General features: G+C 37.4%; 1 protein-coding gene across 2 annotated transcripts in view; it reads right to left on the reverse strand.

Annotated features, from left to right (window-relative positions):
• Positions 1-14,600, reverse strand: part of CDH20 (cadherin 20) — a 204,025-nt gene that overhangs the window by 19,590 nt on the left and 169,835 nt on the right. For both annotated transcript variants that reach the window (XM_032422751.1, XM_032422752.1), the window contains 3 exons: positions 11,030-11,283; positions 4,760-4,896; positions 2,108-2,229 (listed from right to left, as the gene is read on the reverse strand). In XM_032422751.1, coding sequence (XP_032278642.1) covers positions 2,108-2,229; positions 4,760-4,896; positions 11,030-11,283 — 513 coding nt within the window. The remainder of the gene's footprint in view (positions 1-2,107; positions 2,230-4,759; positions 4,897-11,029; positions 11,284-14,600) is intronic.

The raw sequence follows: 14,600 nt of genomic DNA on the forward strand, positions 1-14,600 counted from the left end.
AAGAAATGTAGAAATAGGAGATGTGTGTGTGTGCTCCCAAAACAAGAGAGGTATTTAGGGGTGACTGGGTGGCTCAGTTGGTTGAGTGTCTGATTCTTGGTTTTGGCTCAGGTCATGATCTTCGGGTCATGAGATTGAGCACTGCATTAGGCTCTGTGCTCAGTGGGGGGTCACCTTGAGAATTCTCTCTCACCCTTACCCCCTCCTCCCACTCGCATGGGCTGGCTGCACTCTCTTTCTAAATAATAAATAAATAAATTCTTAAAAAAAAACACACCCAAACCCAAGATTGGTAGTTAAAGTGCTCTTCACCTGTCAGAATGCAACTTCTACTCTGAACACCTTTGAGAAAGTAAGTGCTTCATTTTCTGGGGGAGAGGAGCTTTAATTAAGGTGCTGCTTATCACCTTCTTTATAATGTAGATTAATAATTTTTAGCTTCATTATATATATTATAATAAGATCTTATAAAATAAAATATTGTTATACTTTATGTAATATATATGCAATTGTTATAATATAAAACAAAAATTATTAAAATAAAGGTCCAAACCCCCTCACTCAAAACTCAGCTACCATAGCACAATAACTATTGCTGTTTTTGCATCCTATCCCCTATATGTCTTAGTTCACATGTAGGCATAATTTTATGTAACTGCAAGCATGTACATGTAATTTTTATACCTTCTTTCTTTACGTATAATAACACAGATCATTTCTTACACCATAAAGTCAGCATTGTAACTTTTATTAGCTGCATGTTTCAGGTCTTCCTAGAAATTCAATAGATGTGGAAGTAGAATTATTCCAGACTTGTTGAAAAAAATTTTAGGAGTGCTATAGACCATTGCACTGAGTTTCAAAAGTCCATGGATGAGAGGATTTAGATGAGAATCATTATAGGACATTTTTTTCGCCCTGTGGCAGATGTGAATCACTTTTTCTTTTGACTGAGTTAGAAAGGTGAAGATGTGTTGACTTAATCTTTGGTGAATACAGGATGCTAATATAAGTTTTGATTGTATAAATTAGTCCCTGTGCAGCAAGATGCCATGTTCCAGGTGAGTAAGAGAAGTGAAAGCAAAATCTGCCTGCATTACCAAAGCATGAATCATTGCCTTATAGATATGCACTTCACAGACTCATAACTTTCATATTAAAACTATCCTGACCCATTTGCCTTACCACCAGAATCCACAGGACCACAGAATATACTTTGGGGGAAGAAATTAGGACTGTTAGGGGATCTGTTGGGTCACAGGCAGAGAAGAAAGCATCTTACAAAAGCAGGAGCAGAAACAGGACATGGTGTATGCTCTGAGGTATGGAAGGGTGGGTACAGGGTGGGCAGCAGCCCAAAGCATGCATGAATACATGGCCACTCCAAGCAGAGTTCTGGATGTTTCTCAGTTATACCACTTGGAATTTGATCAGCCAAATTATTCATTTACATTTAAAAGCATACTTTAAAAAATACACAAATACGTCTTTGCAGATTATAGAACTGTGGTTATTTCAAATTAGTAGAAATTTGTGTCTTCAGATTACTTTCTTCTCAAAATTGACCTGACATGAGCAACATTATGAAAATGGTGTTTTAATTGAGGGAGGAGATAGTAGGTATTCTAGGTTAACAAAGCATTCTGAGAATAGGGCAGGTAGTCCCTGAACAAGTTACCTGTTGTCAGAAGTTAAGAAAGGGAGGTGGGAAGATAGAAAAAATAAAGCTTCCCTACTGCAAGTATTTTCAGGTATTAGTGCTAAAAAAGAGTTTTCTGATCTTCATGGTCCTTCGCTCCTAGGACCCAGAGCGCATAATACTGCAGTGGTACTATATACAGTTCAGTTACAAGATGGGTAGATAACTTCATGTCAACCTGTGAATCAAGCTACCATCAAAGCATTGTTGAGATCATAAAATGTAATGGGGACTCAACGTGCTTGTCCTAACAAACTGTTACAACATGATGCACGGAAGTCAGGGACCCTTTTGTGAGCTGTTAGTTTCTGTAGTCTAAATTTCTTTGATGGCAAATTTGGTTATCTGTAGCAGTCATTTCTGTATGTTGGAGGTGAACCAACGTGCACATTTCACAGACTGCCTTACCTGCCCTGCTTTGGCATTTTCACACACAAAAGCTTCATAGAATCTGGGGAATTCTGGAGCATTGTCATTCACATCTAAGACTTTGATTGTGACGGAAACACTTCCAACCTGGGAAGGATTGTCTAAAGAGAACACAGAGAAAACCAAAAGGTGAGGGTTCAGTAGTACAAGAAAGCAGCTCTTTGCTGGAAAAGGTATTTACCTTGTCAGTTTGGTTTTTTAAAGGAATGGATAAAGAACTTGGAAATGGCGAGAGAAACATAGGATGCGTGTGCTGCCTAGTAAGAGTGCGGTCAGAACACAAGATGCGTGGGCGGACTGCTTTGTGTGTCTGAAGGAGTGTGTGATGTCAGGAGGATGAAGAGAAGAGTAGGACTCTGAGGCGGGTGGTGGGGGGCAGGTATCATACAATGCAGCTTAAAAAGGTTTGAATCTCTCACTTGGCTCACGCTTCAGTTTCTGAAATTAAAGACAGGTCAGTTCCGTATTCTGGGCTTGAAAACAGCCCATTTCTGACTGGATGCCTACTGCGTGGCATTGCTTGGCTTTATTCTTGTGGAATAATCAGTTCTTTGAATTATATTTCAGAAGGTTTCAAGTTATTCCTGGGAATACAGATAACACTGCACATTTATTTCTGCTTAGGGACTAAGGGGTTATTATAGGATCAAACACACACCAAATCTATATCTTTGGCTGGGGCAGGAGAAGTTATTCATAGTCACTCATGGGGAAATGTGTCTTTTGGTCTGTCTTTTGCTTGGCATTGCCACACAAGGACAATTTCACAGCCCCAGGAGTGCCCCTCCTGTCCTTTTTTGTTTTGGCCACGTCCCAAGAAGATAAAATAGAAATTAACAGATTATTCTTAGTAAATAATTTTATAAAATCTCAGAATGTCTTATTCTTCTGATTTTTTTTTCTTTTCTTTCCCCAAAATATCTATGCTCTCCTGTGTTATCCACTTAAATATTTCTGTTGCCTGGTTATCAAAAGTACTGACCTATTTAAATTTTTTTTTCCATTATAACCGTGGTACTAGTTTATGGAAGGAATAATGAAAATCCCCCAGATTTTCAGGGTACATATGATCTCTAATCCTACCCCCAGAGATATCCATTATATAATATATGTAATATTATATGTGTCCAAAAATATGGAGAGACACACACACATACACTGCAATTAAGCAAAATTAAAAAGTTGGATTTAAAACTTTTAGGGCAATATTGTCCTGTGTCATTGAAATATACTTGAAAACATGTATATTAATATTTGTTTGATAGTCTCATTTTATTGTACGGTTGTACCACAGTTTACTTAGACCCCTATTATTAGATTTTTAGGTAATTCCCATTTTTTCCCCTATGTTAAAATAACACTGCAGGAGACATTTTGGTACATGGATCTTTGTTGATATCTATGATTATTTCCTTAAGATAGTTATTAGAAGTAGAACTCTTGGGAAAAAGACTATGAATATTTTGGAGAATCTTAATACAAAAGCTTAATTGCCTAATTGCCCCCCTCTCCCTGAATGATTGTACATAGTTCTGCCAGTACATTAGGGTCTGCATTTCCCTGAAACTTTACCATCACTAAGTGTTATGAAAAAAAATTGAATGTAGTAGTAAATAATCTAATTTTTGTAAAGTTTGTAATAAATATGCTAATCTAGTTTTTAGTAGTTTTTCATTCTATTTTTATGTTCATAAATCTGCTTTTTAGTGTTAGATGTCTCAAAATTTTGTATCCATGTTTCTGTGTATGTATGTGTGTGGTAGGGGTGATATGTTGTAAATGTTTTCTTTCATCTGGTAATAATATCTTATACTGAAGGGGTTCAGGACAGCTCCCCCCACCCCCAAGTGCCACTTTGGCATGTGGATTATTCTGAGCTGAAGGCACTTGAGGCCCTGAGGGTTCAAGAGAAACTTTTGTCACTCCCTTAACCCACAGAGAAAAATCTAAATTGAGTTTTTTTTCCCCCAGAATAAAGGTTATTAACAGATAAATTTTATCTGAGTGACCTATCTGTACAGTAGGGCAAACCTCTGATTACCAAATATCTGCTCTTATCGTCCTATGAAATGCATTCCTTTCCTTTGGAATCCTAAACTCCTACTCCCTTCTTCATAGTTCACAATGACATATATACCTCATTTTGTCTGTCTTTGTAATTTTTATGTCTGTGTGCATTCCTCATATGTATGCATGTTAAATTTGATTTTCTTTTGTTAATCTGTCTCATGTCAGTTTGATTCTTAGTCCAGCTAGAAGGACCCTTGAAGGGGACAGGAATTCTTGGCTCCCTGACAATACTATTTGTGCATTCCCAAGCTTATTAAAGATTGAAAACCTCTTAGATTTCTCAGGAATTGTCCCTTTCCTCAGATAAAAGTCTAGCTCCTTGATTTAAGGGTGCTATTTTTGGTACTGCTTTTGCATAGTGTTTTTTTTTTTTTTTTTTTTTAATCTCTAGCACAGAACTAGGTATATAGGAGATAGTAAGTATTTGAACTGAATGCATTCACTCACTTGCATAAACCATAATTTCTTCCTGTAAAGAATATAACAAGCTCTAGAAGCTTTCACATTCTACAATGCTTATATTTTGTCATGTTATGGAGACCAGTTTATTGTGTTACTTACTCATTTCCATAGCAAGGACAGTGATATTATGCCAAGAAAACTCCTCCCGATCAAGGGGTCTTGCAGTCATTAGGGCACCTGTTGTAATGTCAACATAGAAGAATCTTCCAGGGTCACTGCTTCTGTCAATGGAATATCTGCAAAAACACAGATTAAATACACTGTTTTATTTGAATAAATATACTATAGCATATTACTTGAGAGAACTGAGTGCATACTATGTGAAATATGGCTCAACTAGTTCTGAGTTGTAGACACTTGGAAGACTGCATTTGCTGTTTTATCATGTCCAGAAACAGTCCTCCACCAAAACCCCCTTAAAAACATAACCAACGACAAACTATTACTGCTTGAATTTCCACATTCATAAAATGAAATAAAACAGGGTGTCAAAGCCTTAGGGCAGTTTTAGCCAATTAAAGATCAATTTCAGCTATTTAAAGCTTAATACTGCCCTAAGGCTTTTGGGACATTCTGAGAATCAACCCCTGCATGTCTTAGTTCAAAACAAATTTTATTCATATAAGTTTTGAAATGCTAGATTGGAACTGGAAAAGGTATAGTTCAGTAGTTCCAGTCCCTGTAATTAGTATCACCTATTGAGAAGGGATTTCCATGAGGTCCTTTATAAACATGCTAATGACTGACCTGCTGGCAAACACAGTAGTAAGTCCTTATCTGTGGAATATTTTCAGCAGGATGAACCAGGTTTGACTACATTGCTTAATGTAAATAAACCTGGAATTTATCAATTTATGGGGCACAGCTTGCTGGAAAATATCATGTGAGCTATGTAATTAATGGGGTATAAAAAGCAGATGTTCCATAACCAAAATGGCTTCTTTTTTGTTCGGACAGTGCACTTCATTGCTTATATCTTTCATGTTCGGTATGGACCAACATGCATCCTTACACAGGAAAAGAAGGATATTTACCTCACGGTTTCAGACCTCTCCAAGGACAGACTGCTTGCCTCATATTTTGCTGTTGTCTCTATCCTTCGAGTCATTATTTATTTTGGGTACTAGGTAAGAGCCACAGTTCCTGCTGAACCTGATTTGGCAATCTGACTCTCTGTGTTCTCTCACCTGGTCCCCATTTTGGGAGATTCAGTAAGTGTGGAGGGAGATTCAGGCATCTGTATATTTAAAATCTTCCATGATATATAGCCATGATTGAGAATCAGTCTTTTTTTTTTTTTTTTAAAGATTTTATTTGTCAGAGAGAGCATGAGCGCACACACAAGCAGGGGGAGCAGAGGCTGAGCAGGGAGCCCGATGCGGGGCTTGATCCCAGGACCCTGGGATCATGACCTGAGCCGAAGGCAGATGCTTAATTGACTGAGCCACCCACGTGTCCCTTGAGAACCACTCTTGAGAATCTGTGTAGTCCTTGGTAACAGCCAGTAATTATAATAGGTGCCACTTATGGAATACCAGATATTTTATAGCTTCTTTTTAAATTTTTATAAAAATTCTAGAAGGTAGGTGTTACCTCAGTTAGCAGAAAAGAAAACTAAGAGAAGTTACTTTCATACAGTTAAACAGCTAATAATTTGCAGAGGTAATATAAAACTACTGTTCAAAATTCTATTTAAAGTTGCCAGTGATTGCAACTGTGTCTTAAAGTTGTTGAAACTAGGAAACTGCCATTTTGATGGGAGTAAGAAGTTTCTTTAGTGCATTATTTTTCAAATTGCAGGTTAGTGAAATCAATAGGCTGGTTATGACTAGTGTTGAAATAAAATGAAATAGAACATATGCATGCCAGACTGTCACATGCAATAAGGGTAAATATTGATGGTACAACTTTTGTTTCAAATAGGTACAGGTGTGTAGGTATATATACATCCATCCATCCATACACACACACATACATAGTATATGCATGTGTATGTATTATTTGGTAAAATATTTGTTCCAGATATGTAGTTTTTTCCTGTAGGGATTCTGGTTGGCTGTTCAGAGAGGAATTAAAGGAAAAAGTGATCACTAAGGGCTGGAGAAATGGAATCATTTCAGTTATAATTCTCCAAGAGTTGTGAAATTTAAGGAAGTACATTAATGCTTTTCTCTGTGACCCTATTTAATGAATACTTACTGTAGCCAGGCACTGCTTCATACACCTTACATATATTGGTTCATTTATTCCTTACAGTATCCCTAGGAGGGTAGGTACTGTTATCTTGGTTTTATAGGTGAGGACACTGAGGCCTGGATTGGTTAAGTCACTGTCCCAAGATTGGAATCAAGCCTAAGCAGTTTGGGTTTAGGTTCCTGCTCCTAACTGCCACTCCATGCTGCCTTATTGCGCACGGAATGTATGCAACTGTTGAAGGAAACAAAGCCTTATCTCTTCTTGAAATAGATGAAGCCATGATGGCAAACCATTGACTTCTTAGTAAAGAACAAACACATGCCTACAAAGTTCATTTAAAATTAATTGGAGCATTTTTTTTCTAGGTATAATTAGTGATTTAGTTTTGAAGTTCACTGGCTATTTTAAGAGTTGAATTTGTCTTTGGGAAAAAATGCAGTCTTTTCTTTCAGCCAGCCATTCAGCCCATGGAGCCATAACCCCGATGGCAGCTCTCCAAGCTATAGGCATAGTGCCGGGGGGAGAGGCAGCCCGCAGCCTCTATGATGAACCAGCTTTCCACACTCAGACCTACAGTGCCATAGCAAATGTCGCAGATGGTATGGGAGATGGGGTGATAGAAATAACTAGCCGGCAGAGCCCATGACAGTACTGCCTGGTGCCACAGTGAGAGGAAACGCTGCACGCTTGCCTCCGAGAAGCTGTCCTCAGCAAGTGGAGTCCCCTTCTGATTTCCCAAATCAGAAGTTCCTGAATTGAGGCAGTCACGGCATTCACCACTCTGAATGAGACACGGGGCCAGTTCTCAGGAGGCAGGAGAACAAATTAAAGGTGTAGATACAGATGGAAAATGAGGAAATTGGGACACACTAGTGAATTATGTAGGTGGTTTTCCTTTCTCTAACCATAATATTCTCACCTATTATGGGAAGAATAGGCATGATATGCACATACAAAACTGCCTTCAGGGAACGATAGCTAGTGTTTGTTGGGCTCCCTGCTTACTTGCTTGGCTGAGGACATACTCTGAATTTGGGAGCGATTTGAAGGTAGGGCGTCATGGGCAGGCTTGCTAAATCCACACACATACACTCTAGGAAGGCACAGGAAAGCAGGCTGTTTCCATACCAGCAGAAGCCTATTTCATTTGCCAAATGGTTTAGTTTCCTGCTTGCCAGAAGTGCCTTGGGCATTTATTAAAAATTTAGGAGATCCTAAATTGTTTAGGAGATACTACACATCGTATTTTTCATGTATATGTAACTAAATCTGGAGATTTAGTTTTGGGATTTACTAGTAAATCATGACCAGCTTATATGCCTGAACATGCCATAAAGTTTCTAGAAAGGAGATGATGAAAGTCCTTATAATCTTTTTAAAAAGTTAAATGGCCTTTTATCCATAACATCTTAACTTCAGGTGATATATTGATTTTGGGGCAATTTAATATGTGTGTTTTCTTTTTAGGAATATAAATCTCACTTATTTCTAATAAAAATGCAGAAGATGAATTAGATAGCCAAGCATCATGTAACTTGCAGATTATTTTAAAAGAAAATAACTTTTATAGGAAAAATAAGGATAAAATGAGCAATTTGGGGAAAGATAACATAGGACAGTAATTTCCAAATGGGTTTATTAAATGATAGCCAAGGATTTGCCCTTTATGTGCTTTTCCCTGTGAGAATCCAGGACTCCTGATGTTCTACTTGAGTCTAGGGACCATTCTTCATTCCTGTCAGACAGTACAAAGAGTCAGGAACCCTCTATCTTGGCAATATGAATTCTCCTTTGCAACCAAAAGGCAGAGGGAGAATTATCCCCAGGTCTGGTAAGTGGAATTCTTTGCCCCCTCTGTCTGAATGCTTATCTTATTATCTCCAGGCCTGTGGCTGTCACCCTGTTCTTGCCAGTTTCTCTCTCAGGACCTAGAGTTCTGCCCCAGGATAAGCAAGGGGACCTTGCTCCCTGCCTCTGGACTGTTCACTGGTGGATTCCTCCTGACTGGGCTCTATTGGAATAGAAAGCCTCTCTATTGTGTACCTCCCTGATGCTGGCAACTGATGATTTTCAAAGGCCAGGCATCTGAAGCAGCATTTTCTGTTAGCCAGACAGGATTCTTTAATTTTGTGTACCTCATTTTGCTCCATGGCAAGAGTGGATGTGGGCCTGTTGGTGTTTTGCTTTTCATTTCGGCATCTGTTTTGAGATAATTAATGACTTTAGTCTTGAATACTGCACATACACTCTAGGGGCGTGTGTGTGTGTGTGTGTGTGTGTGTGTGTGTGGTGTGTGTGTGTGTGTGTGTGTGTGTGTGGTGTGTGTGTGTGTTTTCTGACTGCAGTCTCTTTTGCTTGTCATTTAGCAGTGTGACTCCTAACAACTGTATTTCCAGTGCTTACCATGTGGAAGTCCAGATTCAGAATCGGGAAAGAAGATGTAGAAGTATCCACTGGATATTTGATTGACTATTTTAGAAATGGTCTCTAATTTTTTCAAGCTTATGCCTGTTTTATTTCTCTCCCTCCATAAAATTTTCCCCACAGTATCTTTTCCAACATGAACAGATTAGCTAATTGATCAGAAGATACATATATTTTTTTCTTGGCTTCTGAAAATATGAATTTATAGAATCTGTTTCATTTATGTTATGGTTGTTTTGGGGATAATATGGTTTCGCTTCTTCCCTCCTATTATACATTTGAAAAGCTTAAGGTTGAAATATCATTTCTATAAAGTTGGTATAATTCATACTAGAAAGATCAGTTGACTTCTAAAAATCAAATATCAGAATTCAAACACAATCATTTTAGCCATTTTAATGCCTTCAAATGTGAAATGTTTACTAGTTGGTTAGATGAAGCAGATTTCCCCCAGTATAGTTATTCTCAGGAGAGAAGCATCCTTGTTAAACTGAAAAAGCACATTTTCATTAAATGCAAACACTAGGTGAGGGAAGTACCTGTTGATGGGAAAGGCATTTGATAAATTGGGGTGCATTTAAAATGTGTTATATGCACTAAAGCCCCAGATCCATTTTGCCATGTGACTTTCACCAATTAATGTGACAGATGGCCTCAAACAGCCTTGGAATCCTGATCTTTTGTGTCAAGCTTCAGAGGCTTGGCAGTTGCTCTAGAAGGTTGAGGTGTCAACCTGTCCACCAGCTGTTTGCACTTTGGTTCTAGAGTTGAGGGGAGGAAATGGCCATGGCTATAAGAGCAGCTCTCCTCCCTGCCTTGATGGGGAAGCATCTTGATTGGAATCTTTAAGTTCAAAACACACTTTGGAGAGACTGATATGTAGGCTTGAAATAGAAAGCCCTATCAGGCCATTCTACATGGCATCGAAGCCATTGACAGCAGGAGTAGTTTCCATGTTCTTTTGTAGTATATGGAAATATATATAGTAGAAAAATCAAAGGTTCATAAAAATTGAAAGAATGTGCATTGATCACTTTTGTATTCATCACTGAGATTTGACTTTTTTTTTTTTTTTTTTTTTTTAAGTAGGCTTCATGCCCAGCATGGAGCCCACTGTGGGTCTTGAACTCACAGCACTGAGATCAAGACCTGAGCTGAGACCAAAAGTCAGACGCTTAACTGACTGAGCTACCCAGGTACCCCAAGATTTGACAGTTTTTAACTTTTTGGTGTCATGTGTCTGTCTATGCTTTATCTGAATTGGTAGTTGTCAACTGGGGATGATTTTGATCCCCCCATCCCTTCCTCCTCCTGGGACATTTGGCAATATGTGGGACACTTTAAGTTGTTACAACTCAGGGTGCTACTGACATTTAGTGGGTTGAGGCCAGAGATGCTGTTAAACATTGTACAATGCACAGGACAGCCTGTCACAATAAAGAATCCATCCCCAAAATGTCAATAGGGCTATGATTGAGAACTAAGGTAGGGGTGTGTGTGTGTGTGTGTGTGCGCGCGCGCGCATATGCGCACGTGTGTGTTTTTTCGCTAAACAAATTGACAGTGAGTTGCAGACATAATGATAACTTTACTTCTAAATAACGTGAAAAGGCCATCTTATTTAAACAAGAAGAACTGAAGAGGAGAGTCTTCAGAGAGGGAAGAAGCAAAGGGAAAAAGTGCTAGAAAATTAGATACCAGGGAAGGGAAGGTTCTAAGGTGTAAGAAAGGTGAAATCTGTGGAAAAACCTGATTGAGTTGTTGGTCACATCTGGGTCCTTGGCAGAAATGATCTGTATGGTTGTTCCAATCGCCACATCCTCAGGAACCTCCACAAAATAAAAGCCCGGCTCAAATATGGGGGGCTCATCCACATCTTCCACACTGATGTGCACTGTTGTTGTGTCCTGAAATGGGCCTAGGTTCAGAAAACGCATCTCTAGGTGAGGATTGGCTCCTTCCACTTTCAAGGTGTAACTTTTCTTGCTTTCAAAACTCAGGGGCTGAAAAGTAATGACAGGAAAATTGATTAGCAATGAGCATATATGTCAAGGTTTTAAAGGATCGCCAATATTGATGGCTAGGGGGTACACTTCCAACTTCATTAAAATGGTGGAAAAGAGGCAAAGGGAAAAGCAAGGGGAATTTTTCCTTTGTTCGTAGTTCTTGGTCTTAAGGTCATTTTCAACAAATGGGGTAAAGAAAGTAAGGAAGATCTGGACACTTCAGAGAGGGTGAAGGCAGCAAGTGTACTGATCAGGAAATCCGCTGTTACTCTGGGCAGGCTGTACTTTAACGTGCCTACTCTTCAATCAACCTGGTCCCCTTATCTTTAAAGCTGCTTGTTTATCTGAAAAAATGTCATGAGAACTAGGAGTTTCAGAATATCCATATAACTGAGGCCTTGTCTTTTCCATTTTCTTCTTTTAAAAAAAATTTTTTAGATTTTGTTTATTCATTTGAGGGAGAGAGAGAGAGACAGAGAAGCAGGGGGAGAGGCAGAAGCCGACTCCCCACTGAGCTGGGATCCGACATGGGGCTCGATCCCAGGACCTGGAAATCATGACCTAAGCCAAAGGCAGATGCTTAACCATCTGAGCCACCTAGGCACCCCCCCAAAAATTCTTCAGTACAAAGGCAATAGTCATTTTTTTTTTCTTCAAGAAACTACCATAAGCACCTTACAAGGGTTCTCAGAATACTGTGTCAGATCAATGTTTGTGTATTAAGTTTACCATAGATGCTGTCCTTTAAAAATCTCTTTTAAAGACCTAATCCAATGCCTCATTTTATAGTTGAAGAGACTGAGACAGAAGGCTCGGAATACTGGGTGAAGCAGACATGGTTACATAGTGTTAAAGAAGAAATGCTCATCTAGATTTTTAAATTCCTCATTCAGAGGTCATCTACAAATCTTTAACTTTTTCTAGTAAAATTCCGTGTCATACATAAAATTTTGTGGTTGCTCCTTTTTTTTTTAAATCTATTCCTACCTTAAAAATGTTTTATGCCAAAATAAATACAACATTTTAGGGTAGAAAGTGAACTTGAATGGTATCTCTTAAGAACAATCCATTTATTTTTTTAAGCTGACAAAATGTCTAAGTGTTTTGAGCAACAGTTACCTCAACATCATCAATAATAAAAAAAAATCATGGAAAGTTAGTCCTTTAAGATAATTATAGTGGATAGCAAAGCAGTTACTAAAGCTTAAAAGTCACATATCTACTTGGTAGTGACTTAAATTTTTCTAACTAAATATTCACTGGTGCTTTTTTTCATAAAATATGCTGAATGTCAGCACATTTTATGTTAGAAAGAGGCATGTTTCCATTTAATAAACTGCTTTGCTTTTGAGAAAAACAGCAGTAGAAGTTGCTTTAACTAAATTAGGTATTTTCAAATCTAACAAAGTGTTTTGTGTTGTTGCTATTTGGTTATTACTTGTTTTGCATGGTTAGACCCTACATTGTATTCCTTGTTTTGTGGAGTCAGCCATTCCCATTTAAACTAAGCAGCCATTTTACCAGCTTGACTGTCTCCCTAGTTTTTAGTCAAAAGGCAAGGTTTTAGGGGTGCCTAGCTGGCTCAGACGGTAGAGCATGTGACTCTTAGTCTCAGGATTCTGAGTTTGAGCCCCACATTGGGTGTAGAGATTACTTACAAAAATAAATTAAAAAATAATTTTAAAAAGCAATTTTTAGTAACAGGGAAGTCTGCCACTCAGATTATGATACTCTTGAAGGAATAGCTTTACCAATTTATTTTATTTATACTTACTCTCTGAATCTAGACATTCACTGTGTCCTGGTAAATTACATAATGTTTTCTTGAAATTTTTCCTTAAATATGGGTAACCCAAAGTGGGCACTATTGTTTATGTTAGGTTTGAGCTAGGTAAAGTTTGTTTTCCCCTTAATTTTAAGTCTTTTTTCTAATTTGGTGTAAATTTTGTATTTTTTTTTTAATTAAGGTATAATTTACATTAAAATTCATCTTTTTTAGTATAAAGTTTTGAAAGTTTTGACAGATTATATAGTCATGTTTCCACCATGATAAGATATAGAACAGTTCTATCACTGCCATTACCCCTTGCCCTGTGCCCCTTTGTGGTCAACCCCTCCCCACTGGCAACCACTGATCTATGCTCTGCCCGATTATAAGAATGTCATATAAATGGAACCATTCAGTATATACTTTTACAAATCTGTTTTTTTACTTGGCATGATGCATTTGAAATTCATCCATGTTGTTTTGTGAATGAATAGTTTGTCCTTTTTTATTGCCAAGTACTATTTATCGTATGGGTGTACCACAGTTTATTTATCCATTCTCTACTAGAGATACATTTGGGTTGTTTCCAGTTTCTGATGGTTATGAATAAAGCTGCCATGAACATTTGCATACAGGTTTTTCTGTGAACATAGATTTTTATTTAACTTGGATAAAAACCTAGGAATGGGATTGCAGGATTGTATTGTTAAGTATATTTTTAACTTTATAAAAAACTTCCAAACCAATTTTTAAAGTGGTTATACCACTTTGCATTCCCACCGGGAATGTATGAAAGTTCTAGTTGTTTAACATTCTTGTCATTATTTGATTTCATCAGTTTTTCTGATTTTAGCTGTCCTAGTGGGTATGAAGTAGTATCTCATTGTGGTTTTGATTTGCATTTCCCTAATGCCAAATGATGTTTAGCATTTTTATGTATCTTCTTGAGGAGTTGGTTACATGTTCTGTATTCGAGTCCTTTATCAGACATGTGTTTGCAAATATTTATTCCCAATCTGTGATTTGTTTTAACAGTGCTTTTGAAGAGAAGAAACTCTTAATTTTGGTGAAATCGTATTTATCACTTTCTTATTGGGATTTTGGTGTCATATCTAAGAAATCTTTGCCTAGTAACGGTCACAAAGATTTTCTTTCATGTTTTCTTCTAGAAATTTTATGGTTTTAGTTTATTACATTTAGGTAGGTAGATGATCCATTTTGAACTTATTTTTATAGTGAGGTATGAAGTGGTTTTTTCCACATATGGATATCCAGTTATTCCAACACTATCTGTTGGAGAGACTAAAATGAGTTTTTAATTATTAAAATTTTTTTAAAAATAAGTTACCTAGTGATGATTACATTAAGATTATTGTCTCTCTCACTTAAATAATTTTATTATTTAAAATTGAAAGAAGACATTGTCCTTAATACTCTAAGCTTTAAGTTGCTCACAAATGAAATATGAGTTTAACTTTTCTCTCATGAAAAGTTTTTATACTTATTTTTTAAAATCAAAGAATTATTTCCATAGTCATAATAGTAA

Source organism: Phoca vitulina, unplaced genomic scaffold (genome assembly GCF_004348235.1).
Source record: "Phoca vitulina isolate PV1807 unplaced genomic scaffold, GSC_HSeal_1.0 scaffold27, whole genome shotgun sequence".
NCBI classification, from domain to species: domain Eukaryota; kingdom Metazoa; phylum Chordata; class Mammalia; order Carnivora; family Phocidae; genus Phoca; species Phoca vitulina.